General features: G+C 39.7%; 7 protein-coding genes across 7 annotated transcripts; 4 read left to right on the forward strand and 3 right to left on the reverse strand. All coding sequences in view use genetic code 12, as the record gives it.

Annotated features, from left to right (window-relative positions):
• Nucleotides 1-852: 852 nt before the first annotated feature.
• NOP10 (snoRNP complex protein) lies at nucleotides 853-1,345 on the forward strand. The gene has a single exon (XM_064917959.1). It carries the CDS (start codon nucleotides 926-928, stop codon nucleotides 1,103-1,105), a length of 180 nt encoding a protein of 59 aa, XP_064771887.1. The 5' UTR covers nucleotides 853-925; the 3' UTR covers nucleotides 1,106-1,345.
• On the reverse strand, nucleotides 1,346-2,113 carry DAD4 (Dad4p). The gene is made up of 2 exons (XM_064917960.1): nucleotides 1,987-2,113; nucleotides 1,346-1,815 (listed from the first exon to the last, which is right to left on the reverse strand). The coding sequence occupies exons 1-2, from the start codon at nucleotides 2,044-2,046 to the stop codon at nucleotides 1,657-1,659; spliced, it is 219 nt and encodes a 72-aa protein (XP_064771888.1). The 5' UTR covers nucleotides 2,047-2,113; the 3' UTR covers nucleotides 1,346-1,656.
• A 1,715-nt stretch (nucleotides 2,114-3,828) lies between these two features.
• Nucleotides 3,829-4,988, forward strand: RJT20DRAFT_63440 (Signal recognition particle receptor subunit beta). Its single transcript, XM_064921028.1, has one exon. The coding sequence runs from the start codon at nucleotides 3,997-3,999 to the stop codon at nucleotides 4,858-4,860; it is 864 nt and encodes a 287-aa protein (XP_064771889.1). The 5' UTR covers nucleotides 3,829-3,996; the 3' UTR covers nucleotides 4,861-4,988.
• On the reverse strand, nucleotides 4,989-5,924 carry RJT20DRAFT_63381 (uncharacterized protein). The gene has a single exon (XM_064921026.1). It carries the CDS (start codon nucleotides 5,744-5,746, stop codon nucleotides 5,117-5,119), a length of 630 nt encoding a protein of 209 aa, XP_064771890.1. The 5' UTR covers nucleotides 5,747-5,924; the 3' UTR covers nucleotides 4,989-5,116.
• A 2,810-nt stretch (nucleotides 5,925-8,734) lies between these two features.
• GLC7 (type 1 serine/threonine-protein phosphatase catalytic subunit) lies at nucleotides 8,735-10,415 on the forward strand. Its single transcript, XM_064921027.1, has one exon. It carries the CDS (start codon nucleotides 8,965-8,967, stop codon nucleotides 9,946-9,948), a length of 984 nt encoding a protein of 327 aa, XP_064771891.1. The 5' UTR covers nucleotides 8,735-8,964; the 3' UTR covers nucleotides 9,949-10,415.
• A 1,403-nt stretch (nucleotides 10,416-11,818) lies between these two features.
• RPS27 (40S ribosomal protein eS27) lies at nucleotides 11,819-12,906 on the forward strand. Its single transcript, XM_064917961.1, has 2 exons — nucleotides 11,819-11,926; nucleotides 12,402-12,906. The coding sequence occupies exons 1-2, from the start codon at nucleotides 11,924-11,926 to the stop codon at nucleotides 12,645-12,647; spliced, it is 249 nt and encodes an 82-aa protein (XP_064771892.1). The 5' UTR covers nucleotides 11,819-11,923; the 3' UTR covers nucleotides 12,648-12,906.
• A 337-nt stretch (nucleotides 12,907-13,243) lies between these two features.
• AAT21 (aspartate transaminase) lies at nucleotides 13,244-14,971 on the reverse strand. Its single transcript, XM_064917962.1, has one exon. It carries the CDS (start codon nucleotides 14,710-14,712, stop codon nucleotides 13,465-13,467), a length of 1,248 nt encoding a protein of 415 aa, XP_064771893.1. The 5' UTR covers nucleotides 14,713-14,971; the 3' UTR covers nucleotides 13,244-13,464.
• Between the last annotated feature and the right edge of the window lie 551 nt (nucleotides 14,972-15,522).

The following is a 15,522-nucleotide window of genomic DNA, read 5'->3' on the forward strand; positions in this document are numbered from 1 at the left end:
AGAAACTACTCCAATATAAACATAACAAACACATTTTTCTGGGTACTACAACTCACTAATATAATAATATTTATTCCTTTTCATTCATTTCATTTCTTACCTTCCTTTCTCAACGCCTTCATTCATACGTACTTTTCTCTTAACTATTACAGTATTATTCAGACGAAACGTCCCCACCTTTTCAAGAAAATAGCCTGTTCTTCCTTCTCCCATTTCAACCAACATTACCCTTCTGTAGTAAACCAATTGACCAATCGGCACAGCATTGACTCAAAAATCAGTTTATGATGGAATTGAACTATGTCAAGCAATATTGACGTTTTGTCGCAAAATAGAGTTGGCATAACCTGATATCACCATATCTATCTAATTAATGCAAAAAAAAAAAATCAAAAATCAGATATCTGCAACAATTGATTGGTATTATTCTCAGGGTTCAGTTCCTCTCTTCCCACCTATTGGATAAGTTCAAATGATACCAGAACCGAAACATTTACCATCTACAGTGGCTACATATAAATCACCGTAAGGCAACCTACTTAAGAAAGGAGCGACATTCATGTGAGTAAATGAACAAATGAATACACGAATAAAAACTGTAAACCCTTTTTTTAAGCATTTTTTTAATTCCCAACTAAGTAAACGATATAGAAAGAACAAAGAAAGGCAGTATAATAAGATAACTATCAATTCAGAGATAAACACCGTACACCCTAAGTCCTAATATACTACTACACACCTCCACCTAAACAGCACCAAAGCTATGTCGCGGTCGTGTCCCTACCGCCCTAGCTCATCATCAAAAAAATTTCAAAAACCTTCTTTATCACAATTACCATTCTTATGGTGAGTTACTGTTATAGATTAGTTCTTGTGGACTTATAGTTATTCCAGTGTTACAGAGTAGTTAAAGACCCCAGGCAACATGCATTTAATGTACACTTTAGGACCAGACGGAAAGAGAATCTACACCTTGGAGAAAATCACCGCTGACGGTGAAATCACCAAGTCTGCTCACCCAGCCAGATTCTCTCCAGATGACAAGTACTCCAGACAGAGAGTTACTTTGAAGAAGAGATTTGGATTGTTACCAACCCAGAACTAGATGTGCGATGGTTACAATCAGACGAGAGGTTTGGCGCTTTGTTGGTGTTTCTACGGTGAAAATATGGCACTATATGCTTGTAATTTAAGTCACTTTGGTGTATGGTCATAGAGAAACCGATTTTTCACATACAAGTTCAAGGCAAAATCCTCTCCATTCCCGGCATTACGTTTATATTTCATATCACAAGAGTGAACTCTTGTATTTCTTCCTATTATTCATCGGATTTGTACTATACATTTAGTTATTGGTTAATATACCTATTGATATAAAGAATTGTAGACTTCGACGGGTAGAATGTATTCCTTAAAGTTGTGTTCCCTAGATTAATGGCCTCATCTATGGTTCCAGCAATTCCGAATTTGCTCTATTTGCTTAGTCCTGTGGATTCTATCCCATTGTAGGTGTCAGATGAACGGACTCTGACTATGATTATCGCTTTGTTATGACCGGGGTTTGCACCCATTTTGATATACTACAGAACCACCAGTGGTTCTGCCATTAGTTACGTCATTAATACGACATTGCGTGGATACCTAGGAATAAACTCCTTATAATGGATCCTTCTTCTGACCCGTCGCCTCGAGGTTAAACTCGGCATTACGAAGGTAACTTTCCCACATCTGGGATAAAATCTCGGTGTCCAAGTTGTTTCTATTGACTTCCTGGAGACATTTGTTGATGGTCACTACGGATTCGTTCAAGTTTTCCTGGGATTTGTTAGTAGCAGTTGGGACAGTGGGTTTGAATAATCAAGAAAATGCCCAGAAACACGTAGAAACATATAATATCTCCTTAATAGGTATTTCTCCTAGTTTATAGACTCTCTATTGAAACCAACAACAAGATATTCTTCGTTTGTATTTCTCGTGTCAACATACCATATTATTTATGATTCTAGAAAGCAATGCATTCTGTGCTTGCTCATGTGGGTTCTCCATGACTACGGGATCTACTACACCTCTTCACAAGACAATAGAGCTACTTTAAACCACTGAATACTATGGCTATCCAAGAAAGAACACCATCAACAAACACTGAAAAACCGTTGATTTCCTGGAAAGACGAGTTTGTTTTTGTGGGTGAGTAGACCCGTGCCGCAGTATGAGAGTTAAAAGTGATATAACCGATTGCAAAAATGTCGCGTGAGTTGGAGATGGCAGTAGAGAGCTATGTTAAGGTTAGTATTGGGGTGTAGTGGAATTGAGATGTGAAAGTATAGTAGGAGAAGGAGGGTGGGGAGGAGGATTTTGTTGGATACGAGGGATTAGTTTACTGTTTACTGAACGTGCATCAAAGTATTGAGAATTAAAATATTTAGAATATTAGTTATTTTTGTATAGATAAAGCTATGACAATTGTTGACTCTTATTCTTGATGCTAATATTGAGTCAAAATTCAAGGATTCATAAATTTGCAAGAACTCGATCTAAAAAGCCTGTATTCATTGCCATTGCATTGTAAGTTTATAATCTCCTTGAAATATAGAATAAAACAGCAGTTGTAAACAGTTCGGGATTTGAACAGTGAAGGAGCATTTTCTTAGACATAAAGGGATTTCGATACTAGAATTATTGTACACCCTTTTTTTTGGCAATGGGGGCCGGGGTTTGTAAATCAATGAACAAAGCCGCCATCAACTTCTTTACTGAACTTCCGAAGAAAACAGGTATAATTGTCTGTCGGAAATACCATGAAGGGTCCATGCTCAAAAGGGCACTTGTCCATACTGGAAGCAATTAACAGGGTACCTCTATTAAGAAAAGAACTGTACATATAAGCTCACTTACTACGGAATAAAGCTAAATACAGAGAGATGAATACAATCCAATACCCAACGTTGCGATACAATTATGAGACAATCAGCTAAAATAATTGTAAATCGATATATCTAGCAAGCCATAGAGATTACTTATAACAAAGCAATCAATGTATAATAAAAATAAAACAATACAAAACTCTCCAAATACTTCATATATGAGACTACAAAGTTGCAAAATCCACTGGCATTCTGACAATCTAACGATCTGACAATCTAACGATCTGACACTCTAACGATCTCAAACTCTAACGCTAAGACATACAAACACAAGCCCATTCAAAACCCACACAAAACCCCACCAAAACCCGTCAAAACGAAGTCAAACTAAAACTCTGTAAACGATACGTCAAACGTCATACACATACAAATAAACATACCCATTCACATAATACACATAACGTTCACATAATATACACATACAATGCACATATCCATTCACATACCCCATACGTATTCCCATACGACGACAAAAACGTCTCAGACACAGAACTTCACACAGAAAATCAGACAGAAAATCATCCATCCACCCAAAAACATCACTACACCAACCAAAATGACGCTCGCTCTCAGTTTTTGCAAATGTTGCAAGAAATCGTTACGGCGGTAAAAAGTTGACTTCCGTTTTAATTTAATGTTTAATGGTTGTTCTTTCTGGTAGAGTGTTATTGTTGTTGTTGCTGTTGTTGTTGATATCTATCAAGCTATTAGGAGTCGAAGCGATTACTGCTAATTAACATTGGTACATTGATTTCATTGTTGTTATTGCTGTTGTTGTAGTTAGTGTTATTGTATGATATAACGATTTTCCTGGGAAACTCAGCTATTCAAAGTCAAATTGCCCCGTTTACTCTTTCTGCTGTTATATTGAAAGCCACCGTTTATTCATTAATTTCATTCATTAACATCATCATTCATTCCTGTTTATATTCGCTCATAGTTAGCTATAATCCAGTGGTATAATCAATATCCCGGTCCTAATTCATTTCCAACATTCATATCTGTCATAGACTGTCAATTGTCATAAACTCATTGGATATACTTATCTGATTCATCTCATCTTCATAAAACAATGGACCTCGTACAACAGATCTTGATCACAATCCTCCTCGGATTGGTCATAGTGCTTGCCCTCTTCTTCCTTCAAACAGGTGGATTTTCAAAGGCCTTGTCCTCAAACTCATCTCCTTACTTCAAGCCATCGTTTCTCATTCTCGGTGCCAACAACGCAGGTAAGTCCTCGTTATTCTACCGTTTCTTGGATGATGCCCAAGAAGAAGGAAAGAAAAGACCCTTCACTCCTACAGTCTCTTCCATGGAACCAAATATCAGTACTATCAACTTGCCTTTTGCCAACAAGTCTGTTTCAAGAACTTTCCAAATCGTTGATTATCCAGGTCATTTGAAATACTTCCAGTTATTCTACACTTTGTTATTGGAGCAAATCACCCTCCAAAAAGTTAGAGGTGTGGTTTATGTCATTGATTCGTCGTCTCAATGGTTTAATAACAACGAGAATGTTGAAATGATTGCCAAATTCTTATTCAACTTGTTCCTGGTCACCGAGAGATTACAAAATGGAATTGATTTCCTCTTTGCCATAAACAAGAACGACTTGTTTGACTCTATCCCTGTCCACAAAGTCAAGAGTGTCCTTGAGGCCGAGATCAACAAGTTGATTCAAAACGAGTTGAACACTGTTGACAAGCAATCTGGAATTGACAAGAGCGAAGAAGACGGCGCCTCTGACGACCATTACTACAGCAGTATCGGCCACGATACCTTGAGAGAATTCTGGTTGAGTGTCGTTGGAAGACCGGACAACAAGTTTTCATTTGACCAATTAGAGGGTAACATGGATTTTGTTGCCGGATCTGTGTTGAAGAACAAGGTCGAGACATGGGAGAACTGGTTTGACGAAAAGGTGGTCAATTGAGTTCATTAAGTTTCACTTTCCTTAGCATTTTACGGAGCAAGTATATTGTGCTTGACATATTTCATTACATTTTTTGCGTACTCAAGTATTCATATGAATCATGATCAATTATAATAATTACAAATCGCAACATCCCTCCCTACAATTCAAATAAAATCACTATATCATTATATCATACATATCATTGCCATCACTACCTCTACATTCCCACACTTTCCCTATATACGAATTCTATACTCTATGTCCACATAATGCCCTACTCCAACTTATTGGTTGGTGCCGACGGAAAGAACGAGGGATCCAGTTGGATCTTCTGGTTCCGTGCCCGGTTAAACTTTATCTTAATATAGTTCTGCAATCTACTCCTATACACATCTTGATGTAATTTGTAAGATGTGAATCGAAACTGGGCGATCTGAATTTTCACCTCTGATAGCTTGATCGTTTTTTCACGGGTTTCCTGTTCAAGTTCCTTAAACTTCTCGTTATTACTTTTATGAGACTCGGAATTCTTCTTATCGCCTTTATCGTCCTTATCGTCCTTTTTCTTATCGGTTTGTCCCATTCCAGGAATATATTCGTACATGAGCTTATTCCAAATATATGGCTTAACAGCATCCATTTGTTTCTTCAAATCTTCCAAATTTTTCTCCAATTCGTCTCTAGTTTTTAAGAGTTCATTGTAGGCTTCATTGGGTAACGCCAGAGCAAAATGTTCATCTTGAAGATGAAGAACACAAGTGTAGAAGAAGTCTACTTTATTCTCCGAGAGTAATACTGTGGTAGCTGGTTTGTAGCAGATGAGACATGGTTTAGCGTCGGCCTCGGCAACTTTCTTATTTGAGTAGATGTTTTCGAAGGGCGGTGCCTGTTTCTGTTGACTCATGTGGTTCTTGACAAAGAAGAAATAGCTTCAATGAAAGAATGTGGTTATTATAGATTCAATTCATTCACTTTCATTATGTTAGATGTTAAGGTATGTCAGAATGGGGATCACGTGAGTTTTGATGATACTGTATAGTAGGATGATGGTGGTATAAGTATAGTTTGTATATATATTATATAATTTATGTTATATTTATATTTGGATTATTGGACGGGATAAGTAGTAGGGGATTAGACTTCAATCTAAATGTTTCTGAAGATAATTTACATGCAAGTTGAATCCGAGATGAATCTGATTTACAGAAGCGTGAAGTAAAAATGAATTTATAAAAGGCGATAAAATGTTGATATCCAGAGGATTTTCTAATAGAATTTATTCATTTTGACGATATAAAATAAGATCAACAAAAATTGCATTCATGGGTAATGAAGTTATTCATTTTATAAGTATAAAATTTATGCATCTTTCATTACTTTCGATTACCATACAAAGCCGGCCAAGTAGAAAATACTCATTGTGGAGAGTCTTCAAGTAAGAATCTTTGAATTTGAGTAATAACTTCTCCGCTATCTTCTTGACAGAAGGTGATTTCCTTGGAATATTGCAGTTGATACAGGGCTTGAGCAAGAAGCTTCTTGGATCTTTTCTATTCAAGTTGTTCTCTCAACTCCAAATATTCATTATCTTTGTTCCTGAATTTCTTTCAGCTCGGTGGTGTCATCCACCTCAATTAAAACCCGCTCCTTCAACGGAATTGCTACATTGCTCAAATTTCAACTCCCTTCTTAATCGTTACCTTAATACTATAGCTTCCATACCTACGGCCTTTCCAGATATTTGTCTTATTATCTGAGGATTTGCCTCAATTACGCTTAAGCGCTCAGCTGTACTACCACAAAAAGCCATGGCATGATAGCAGCAATGGCTCCTTTTGTTCAATTGGTTACATCAGATGAAAGAGCTGGCATCGGATTCCACTTGCCTGCGCATTTTCTGTACGTGGTAGATACCAGGAGTAGTGCCATATCTAAGGAGAATTTCTTTGTAGTATTCTGCCCCTGGCTGTGTTCTCTTGTGCTCCTTCTCTCTAATCTCCTGAAATGTCCGCTAGAGCGAAGATTTTTCCCCAGTTAGATCAAATGAGACCTATAACTGGTGAAGATTAACACCCTCACACCCTTCTATGCATCCAGCCATTGTAATAGGTCCCCAGAACAATAGTTGCATTGATCCATCTATAGTTGCAAAATACATAGGCAGCTGCACATTGCAGCAGCAACACGTATGCAGTATACAAATATCACGGTAAGAGTAATCTACAGAACTAAGATTGTGTGACTGATTATCGTGGAGTTTCATGTATTAGTGGTATTTAACGTCATTATACAGCTAATTCTATGTCGTGAACCACCGGAGTGAATTCAAAGCAGTTTGAAAACGCAGTTCCAATGTCCTTATCCATCATCACTGGCCCGTCCGTTGTTGCCGGTACCTTTAACCTGCAAACAAATGCTTGTAAATACAGTTACACAGGTTATTATTTCATGGAGGGTTTGTTTTGTCAGGTGGGCTGTCGCAAACCGAAATACAGAATTCGAGAATGTCGCAAGCCATTACCGAGGATCGGGAAGAATAGGAATGACGAAATGGGAATGGACCCCCGATAGCATTTCGTTAGATAATGATGACATCAGGTGCAGCAGCAAAGTTCCAGTGACATAATGCCCAAAAGAAAAGAGCCGCCATTGAAAGTGTCGAAGGTAGGGGAGCAGTCCTAAGTGTCCAACCAGAATGCAAAAATACAAACCGCAATTTGCTTCTAAGCCTATCTCAAGTGTCGTCTGTTCCTCCCTTCAAATTTCGTCATGGCCCCCTTGTTTATTGCGAGACGATCACAAGCACAGAACTTTGGCTGTAGCAACCAGAATATGCCTGTAAAGGGATACCGACCTGATGTCGTGCGGCAACCAATCGCGCTCGGAACTCAAATCACGTACAGTCGGAAATTACGACATCGTTTTTGGGGTCTGTCGGTTAATTCTGCGCACAGAACAGAGCCCTAGCCAGGGACAATGTAAACAATAGTGACACAGCAGCAGTACAGTAGCAAACAAACAGTAGTACGACCCAAGGTTTTGTTTTAAATATAGTAATATAATATAGGGTATATGGGGTCGGGCCGTTCTGTGCCCCTAAGTTATGCTGAAAGATGCAAAAAAAAATCGTACCCAACAGAATTCAATATTCACTATATGTTGATCTCCATTCTCTGACTTTTGACTTCTCCCTCTCTCTCTGTCTGTCTCTCTCCCTCTCACACTCACACTCTCCACCTCAATGCCTAGAATCTCTACATCACCTCTTTTTCCCATTCGCAGTCCGCCAATCATGCTTCACCCCCCATCCATCCATACCCCCGGAATCCATCTTCTGTCTCTCTCCCTCTCCCTGCCTCGCCCCGGTAATCAAAAATAATAATAAAATACTCCCCAATTCCCCTACTAATTCACACCCAGTTACCCGGACATACACCGGTTTCCCACGCATTATTCACCATTTTTTCTACTCCTCCTCTTCCTCCCTCCTCGCCCGCATTTCTTTGGTGACACGTCTCTCACTCGCTCACTCGCACACTGCGTCCCGCTGTTTTTCTCCCTCTCTCACACTCTCCCTACACTCTCAAAACTGCGACATTTGTCCATCTGAGAAAACCACAACGAAGGAAAAAACCTCACTAGCAAATTTGATGTCACTTTAGTTGCCGTCGATTTCTTGTGGTGATAGTACGATACCAACGCCCCAGGAGCCATCCATCACTGTCGTCTATCATTCTGATCCGTGTGTACGTTCAGAAGCAGAAAATCCGAATTTTAGAGCTCGAACCGAACGGACCGCTGTATCCCTCGTCACCCCAAATTTAGCCGAGTCATTACCTATCACCTTTGTTATACCAACGGACAGCTGCTTCGCCATCGCTAGTTTCGTACTGTTTTCACCTCAGTACCTTCAAACCGCCAGCATCCAGTAGCCCACGGTAACATTGCCAACAGCCGGAGCATCTCAGAATCTATCTACGGAAGCCCTATATACCACAGTACCAGTATCTAAACCACTGTATACTAGCTCGTATAAGCCGCTGCTCGCACCACCAATAACAATAACAATAATTATTCATTGTTGTTAATACCCAATAAATTCACAACACATACACAATCAACATGGCTGAACATCAAGAAGCCGATATCGACTCCATCGTCGACAGATTGCTCGAAGTCAGAGGCTCGAGACCGGGTAAGCAAGTGACGCTTCTCGAACACGAAATCAGATACCTTTGTACCAAGGCTAGAGAAATCTTCATCCAACAGCCGATTCTCCTTGAACTTGAGGCACCAATCAAGATCTGTGGTGATATCCACGGCCAATACTACGATTTGTTACGACTCTTTGAGTACGGTGGTTTCCCACCTGAAGCTAACTACTTATTCCTTGGTGACTACGTGGATAGAGGAAAGCAATCGCTTGAAACTATCTGCTTATTGTTAGCTTATAAGATCAAGTACCCAGAGAACTTTTTCATTCTCAGAGGTAACCACGAGTGTGCATCTATTAACAGAATCTACGGTTTTTACGACGAATGTAAGAGAAGATACAACATTAAGTTGTGGAAGACTTTCACTGACTGTTTCAACTGTTTACCAATCGCTGCCATTATCGACGAGAAGATTTTCACCATGCACGGAGGTTTGTCTCCAGACTTGAACTCCATGGAGCAGATTAGAAGAGTAATGAGACCAACCGATATTCCAGATGTTGGTTTGTTATGTGATTTATTATGGTCTGACCCAGATAAGGATATCACCGGATGGTCCGAAAACGACAGAGGTGTATCATTCACATTCGGACCCGATGTGGTATCACGTTTCTTACAGAAGCACGATATGGACCTTATCTGTAGGGCGCATCAAGTTGTGGAAGATGGTTACGAGTTCTTCTCTAAGAGACAATTGGTAACACTTTTCTCCGCTCCTAACTACTGTGGTGAATTTGACAACGCCGGTGCCATGATGAGTGTGGACGAAAGTTTGTTATGTTCATTCCAAATCTTAAAGCCGGCTGACAAGAAGCCAAGGTATCCACCATCGGCTGTTGCAAACAACAGACCTGGTGCCGCTGCCAGAAAACCTAAGAAGGGAACTAAATAAGTGCAGTGAGTGAAATGATTTTTTTTTAAAGATTTCAGCATCGCTAGATGATTCTTGATTTAGGGAGAATCGAAAGTCTGAAAAACGAAACTAAAATCAAAATGTCACCACTTAAACACTAGAGGTTTAATTGCTCTAGACGCACTAGCCTGTCTCTTCGAGGCAATCCCAATCTACATCCAGTCATAAATTTAACGAGTCATTGTCGTTCCTTTCTGATTCTCCAATCCCTTTCAAGCTCCTTTTCATGAAAATTCGAACCCCTACTACATCTTTTTCTCACGCCGCCGCCTCCAGTTCTTCTTTATTTAATGCCCCATTGCAATGCTGATTGATTTTATGTTCCATTTGTTGTACAGTTGTCACTATCCATTTATTAGCATCTACCGACGTCATGATAAATTTTAAAGATTAAAAGCCCTGCTTTTATAGAATGATTTATGTTTGTGGATTCTTGTACATTATACATGTTATATATCTTATATAAACTCCGTGGAAGAAGGAAGAGACGAAGAAGAAAGAAGAAGAATCCAAGTGGACCAGCCTTATATATAGACGTAAAGCTTAAAACCCTTACATATTCCGATATTAATATCTATAAACTTGCATATATAGTTGCTGTCCCTAGGGTGAAGACTTCACAAATGAAAAATGCTAAAAGATGACGGAAACAGCATGGAAACAAGCTTATCCCAATCTCTTTTACTTCTTGTCTTTATTATTATTACTATTATTATTTTATTATTATCTAGTATCTAGTGTTTTTATAGTCTTAAGAATCATTTACTAAATTTTGACAAATCGCTTCCTTTACAAGGTTGACATCAACGTTGACAAGAGGAAAGCACGGTCAATTCGTTTTGCTATTGGTTGGTATTTGCTATTTGGAGTGTTGTTGATAATTGTTGTAATTGTTGATGGCTGCGAAATTTTGATGTATGCGGTTTTTCGTTGTACTACTTTATATTATTTTATTGTTTTATTGTTTGCACCAATAATTTATAATTGGTTTATATGTTTATATGTTTATATTTATAATTATTGCTATTACTTGTTGTTTAAAGTCTTAGCCGACTGGATGTTAATACAGAACCTTGACTCGCATCGTTGCGGCCGCCGTGCCGTGAGTAGTTATGTAAAAGTTGTTGGATCGAGCCTTGGGCCCTGGAATGGTCTTAGAAATGTCACCTATCAAATGGTCATCATATCGCAAGTAGGGGGTTAGCTTGGAGGCGGAGAGTCGGAATTACGAGAGAGTCACGAAAGTGTATGTAAGGGAGCACCACGTATTCCTTGTCTACGAGTTTAATCAAGACAAGCCCGCTCAGAGCCCCTACTGATTCGATTCAACCTTGGATGGGCGACTGCGGGGGGCTTGTATGTTCCAGAGAAACTACTAGTACTACATTATTACTACGAGTTCAAATAAGAAGGTTGACGGTGCAATAACTCCAAGTTTTATCTAAACGCCCCCAAGTCCCATTTTCCATCACCCTTTATCTCCATCCATTCTGACTGATGAAATTTCGTTTCACTAAGTTTAGTAAACTGCCGATCCTCACGTGCCCCTACGCTTCAAATCACTAACAGGGAACCCCATTTCCTTCACCATCCTTCCCACAAATTTGTGGCTCGTGTCCATTGACCATTTCCTCATTCTGGAATCGTATTTTCCACCATGGCATCATTATTCCATACATTCCATACATTCCCATCTCTCTTGTCTTTCTTTGTCATTAGCAGTCACAACCAATACACGTGATTGCGCATTTATATCACGTGTATCACCTCTTCCGCGCGCACTCTCTAAAAATGCGTCTCTTTAACAACCTCCATAGTCATCTTGTACACACTCCTATGCTCACAGTGGTGAAAAAAATGAAAAAATCTATCATCACTACAATACAAAAAAAGTTTTACACGAATTGAAAGGAACGGATTCTTCTCAGACAAGCATAATAACAGAGAAGCAAAAATGGTATGTCTAGAGACGACACATGCCAGAAGTGAGATGCGGAAGCAGAGAGTTATGTTGATATGTTGATCAAACAGATGTGAATAAGAAACAGAGGTTGTGATTCTGTGACTGACTGTGTAATCGTAATGAAAGAGTGACAGGGTGAAAAATTCAAGATGAAAGGCAATGATCATTAAAAATGAAGACAACGATTTGTAACAATGAAAGCATTGAAATACCACCAAGAGCCATTTAATATGAAGCTCAGAACCCGTAGAATGAAGCTGGCATGGACCATCCATGACTCGAAGTACAAGGAATCACAGAACACCAAGCCCTAAAGTCATCACACTCCAATCAATCCAGCAATGTTAAAGCAATAACAATTTTAGAAACAGTAAATGAAAACCACCAAAGATCAATGTAAAATCCGCTGTCCGTAATCACTGGGTATTCAATTCATCATCATTCATAATACTAACAATATATTTTATAGGTTTTAGTTCAAGATTTATTACACCCAAACCCAGCTACTGAAGCTAAGCAACACAAGTTGAAGACCTTGGTTCAATCCCCAAGATCTTACTTCATGGATGTTAAGTGTCAAGGTTGTTTAAACATCACCACTGTTTTCTCCCACGCTCAAACCGCCGTCACCTGTGACTCTTGTTCTACTGTTTTATGTACTCCATCCGGTGGTAAGGCTAAGTTGACTGAAGGTTGTTCTTTCAGAAGAAAGTAAATTTAATATAGCATTGAGTCCAAACATCTTGCATTCATCCTATATATAATAATAACTTAAATCAGTGTACAATTAAACAGGGTTTATATGTTTCCGATCAAAGTCATTCAACTGTAAATCCAACCTTCCCCTATACTTCCACCATCCAAAATGGTCGCTTATAGTGACTTTAATGTTTGTTCGGTTTTCTTCCTGATGTTCTATAGACATACATGTTGAGAGTTGGCAGACCAAAATTATAAATATATAAAATAAGTATCAATTGCTGTAGATTTGTAGATGAAGATGTATATGTTTCGAGGAATCTTGATCATAAGACGTCTTATGAGTTAACCGACGTGCAAAAAGAGTGATAGAAGTCTTCGAGTCTGTTAGTATCACGAGCATATAAAGTACTAGCGGGATCTGATGGACAGCTGTCTGTAGTAAATTTATGGTCCTGACGAAGTACTTTCGACATAACTTCTACATAACTTTTACATAAAATTTGTATATGTCAAGGAAGTTACATAAATATAAGTGTACAACTGAAGTGTGGACGGTCACATAATTACAACTTTTGGAATCATTACTTGATTTGTTACTATCCCATTGCTCTCTTCTGGCTTCCCCTTGCTTCCCCACCGTATATTAAGCTGCAAAATACGAAGGCGCTACCATATATTTCACAACTATTACTTGGAACAATAGCCATACTAGAAGTGAAGAAATGGCCTTTACATTACTCTCAAATGTCAACAACTACATCCGTTCTATCTAGTATCATATACTTCTATGTCTTCCATTATCGTCTAAACTATAAATTATGATAACCCATTTATAACTTTGGCTTGGAGTAAAATCTAACAACTTCGTCAAAGGCCTTAGCGACCTTCTCGACATTACCGTCATTCAAACCTGCGACTGAGGCTCTACCGGAGGATACCAAGTAGACACCGTGAGTCTTCTCTAATCTGGCAACCATTTCTGGAGTCAAACCAGTGAATGAGAACATACCGGTCTGGTTAACAATGTGATCCCAGGTACCTGGGGTTCCTAATTCAACCAATAAGTCTTGTAACTTGTGTCTCATCTTGATGATTCTTGATGACATAGTGACCAAGTCAGCTTCCCATTGTTGACGTAAAGCACGGTCGTTCAAGATGGTAGAAACAATCTTAGAGCCATAGGCTGGAGGGTTGGAGATCTCTGATCTGATGATCTTGTTCAATTGGGATTTCACAGCTCTGTTGAGAGGCTCATTGGCTTCTGGAGATGGAATGACGTGAATAGCTCCGACTCTCTCACCGTACATACCACAGTTCTTGGCGAACGACTGGCAGATGATGACAGGAGTTGAGAGAACGTTCTCATCGATGGCATATCTGATGGAGAAGGCGTCCTTGTCCAAATCTCCACTAGCAAAGCCCTGGTAGGCCGAGTCGAATAAAACAAGGTGCTTCTTGGCGTCCAATTCCTTTAAGATTTGCTTCCATTGCTCTTGCGTTGGGTCCAAACCAGTTGGGTTGTGAGCACAGGCATGCAATAAGAAAATGGAGCCTGAAGGAGCCGACTTGATGGTGGACAAGAAGCCGTTCAAGTCCAACGACTTGGTGTCGTTGTTCCAGTATGGGTAGCTGTCGACCTTGAAGCCGATGGTGTTGAAGATCTGCTGGTGGTTAGCCCAAGTTGGCTTGGACAAGTAGATGGTCTTCTCACCAGTGTAGAATTCCTTCAAGAACACACCAGCAACGTGCAAGGCACCGGTACCAGACAAACTCTGTTGGGAAACAACTCTCTTTTCCTTCAATGCCTTGGAGTTTTCACCCAAGATCACCTTGGAAGCGGTGTTCAAGAAAGGCTCGAAACCTGAAATCGACAAGTACTCGTGGTTGTAGGTGGGGGACTTGACCAACTGGGCCTCGGCAAGTCTCACTGCTGGGAGGATCCATGGCTTTCCGGAGTTGTCTCTGTATGCTCCGATACCCAAGTCGACTTTGTCCAGACGAGGGTCTGCCACGAAACGGGCCTTCAACCCGAAGAGAGGGTCAGGGGGTAATTCTTTGATTCCAGCGAAGTAGGACATGGTTTAATCAGTTTTCGGTGGGGTGGGGTGGGGAGAGATTTCGGTGGATGGAAGAAAAAAACGCTCTCGGTAGTACTGTGATAATGAATAGTGATAAGAACTATTAGTATTAACAACAACGGGGATTTTTTGGTAGTTAGCAAAAATAATGAGGTATCCAACACGGTTCAACAATGTTATACGAGACTAACACGACTCTAACACGACTCTAACACGAATGTAGAAAGATAATGAAACCAACGTTAAAAGATGCGACTAACCATAAACGAAACTACAGTTGACTTCAGTGGATGCGAAACCCTACTTATATATAGTTATCCACAAGACACAAGACAAACACACTCTACACAAGAGCCAATATACACTATGCACGATACAGTTTACACAAACCAGTTTACACAATACACTTTACACTTTACAATACACAATACACAGTGTATGACTTTCACTAACACTATACAATACCCACTATTAACGCTGTACAACACACACAAAACACACCATGTACTGTCGATATAATATTAATGCCTCAGCAACAACCACTATCGGAAAGAACAGGTTGGGCGACAGAAAGCGATTCAGATGCCAACAAGAAACAGGAACCAGCGGGTAAATCCTTTTGTGCGGGCTTTAGAGAAGAGGGGTAGCTGGGGGAAGAAAGGAGGAAAGATAGAGATGGATGTGGAGGAGGAAGGAGGAATGAGGGAAGAGGGAAGGAGGAGCAGGGAAAGGCAGTGAGGAAGTTAGGAAGGAGGAAGAGGTGTTTCTGTAGGGTGAGAGTTCACGTGACAACGGTGTATCTGGGGATAG

The sequence above is a fragment of the Scheffersomyces xylosifermentans genome (genome assembly GCF_036884685.1).
Source record: "Scheffersomyces xylosifermentans strain CBS 12540 chromosome Unknown RJT20scaffold_8, whole genome shotgun sequence".
Lineage (NCBI taxonomy): Eukaryota > Fungi > Ascomycota > Pichiomycetes > Serinales > Debaryomycetaceae > Scheffersomyces > Scheffersomyces xylosifermentans.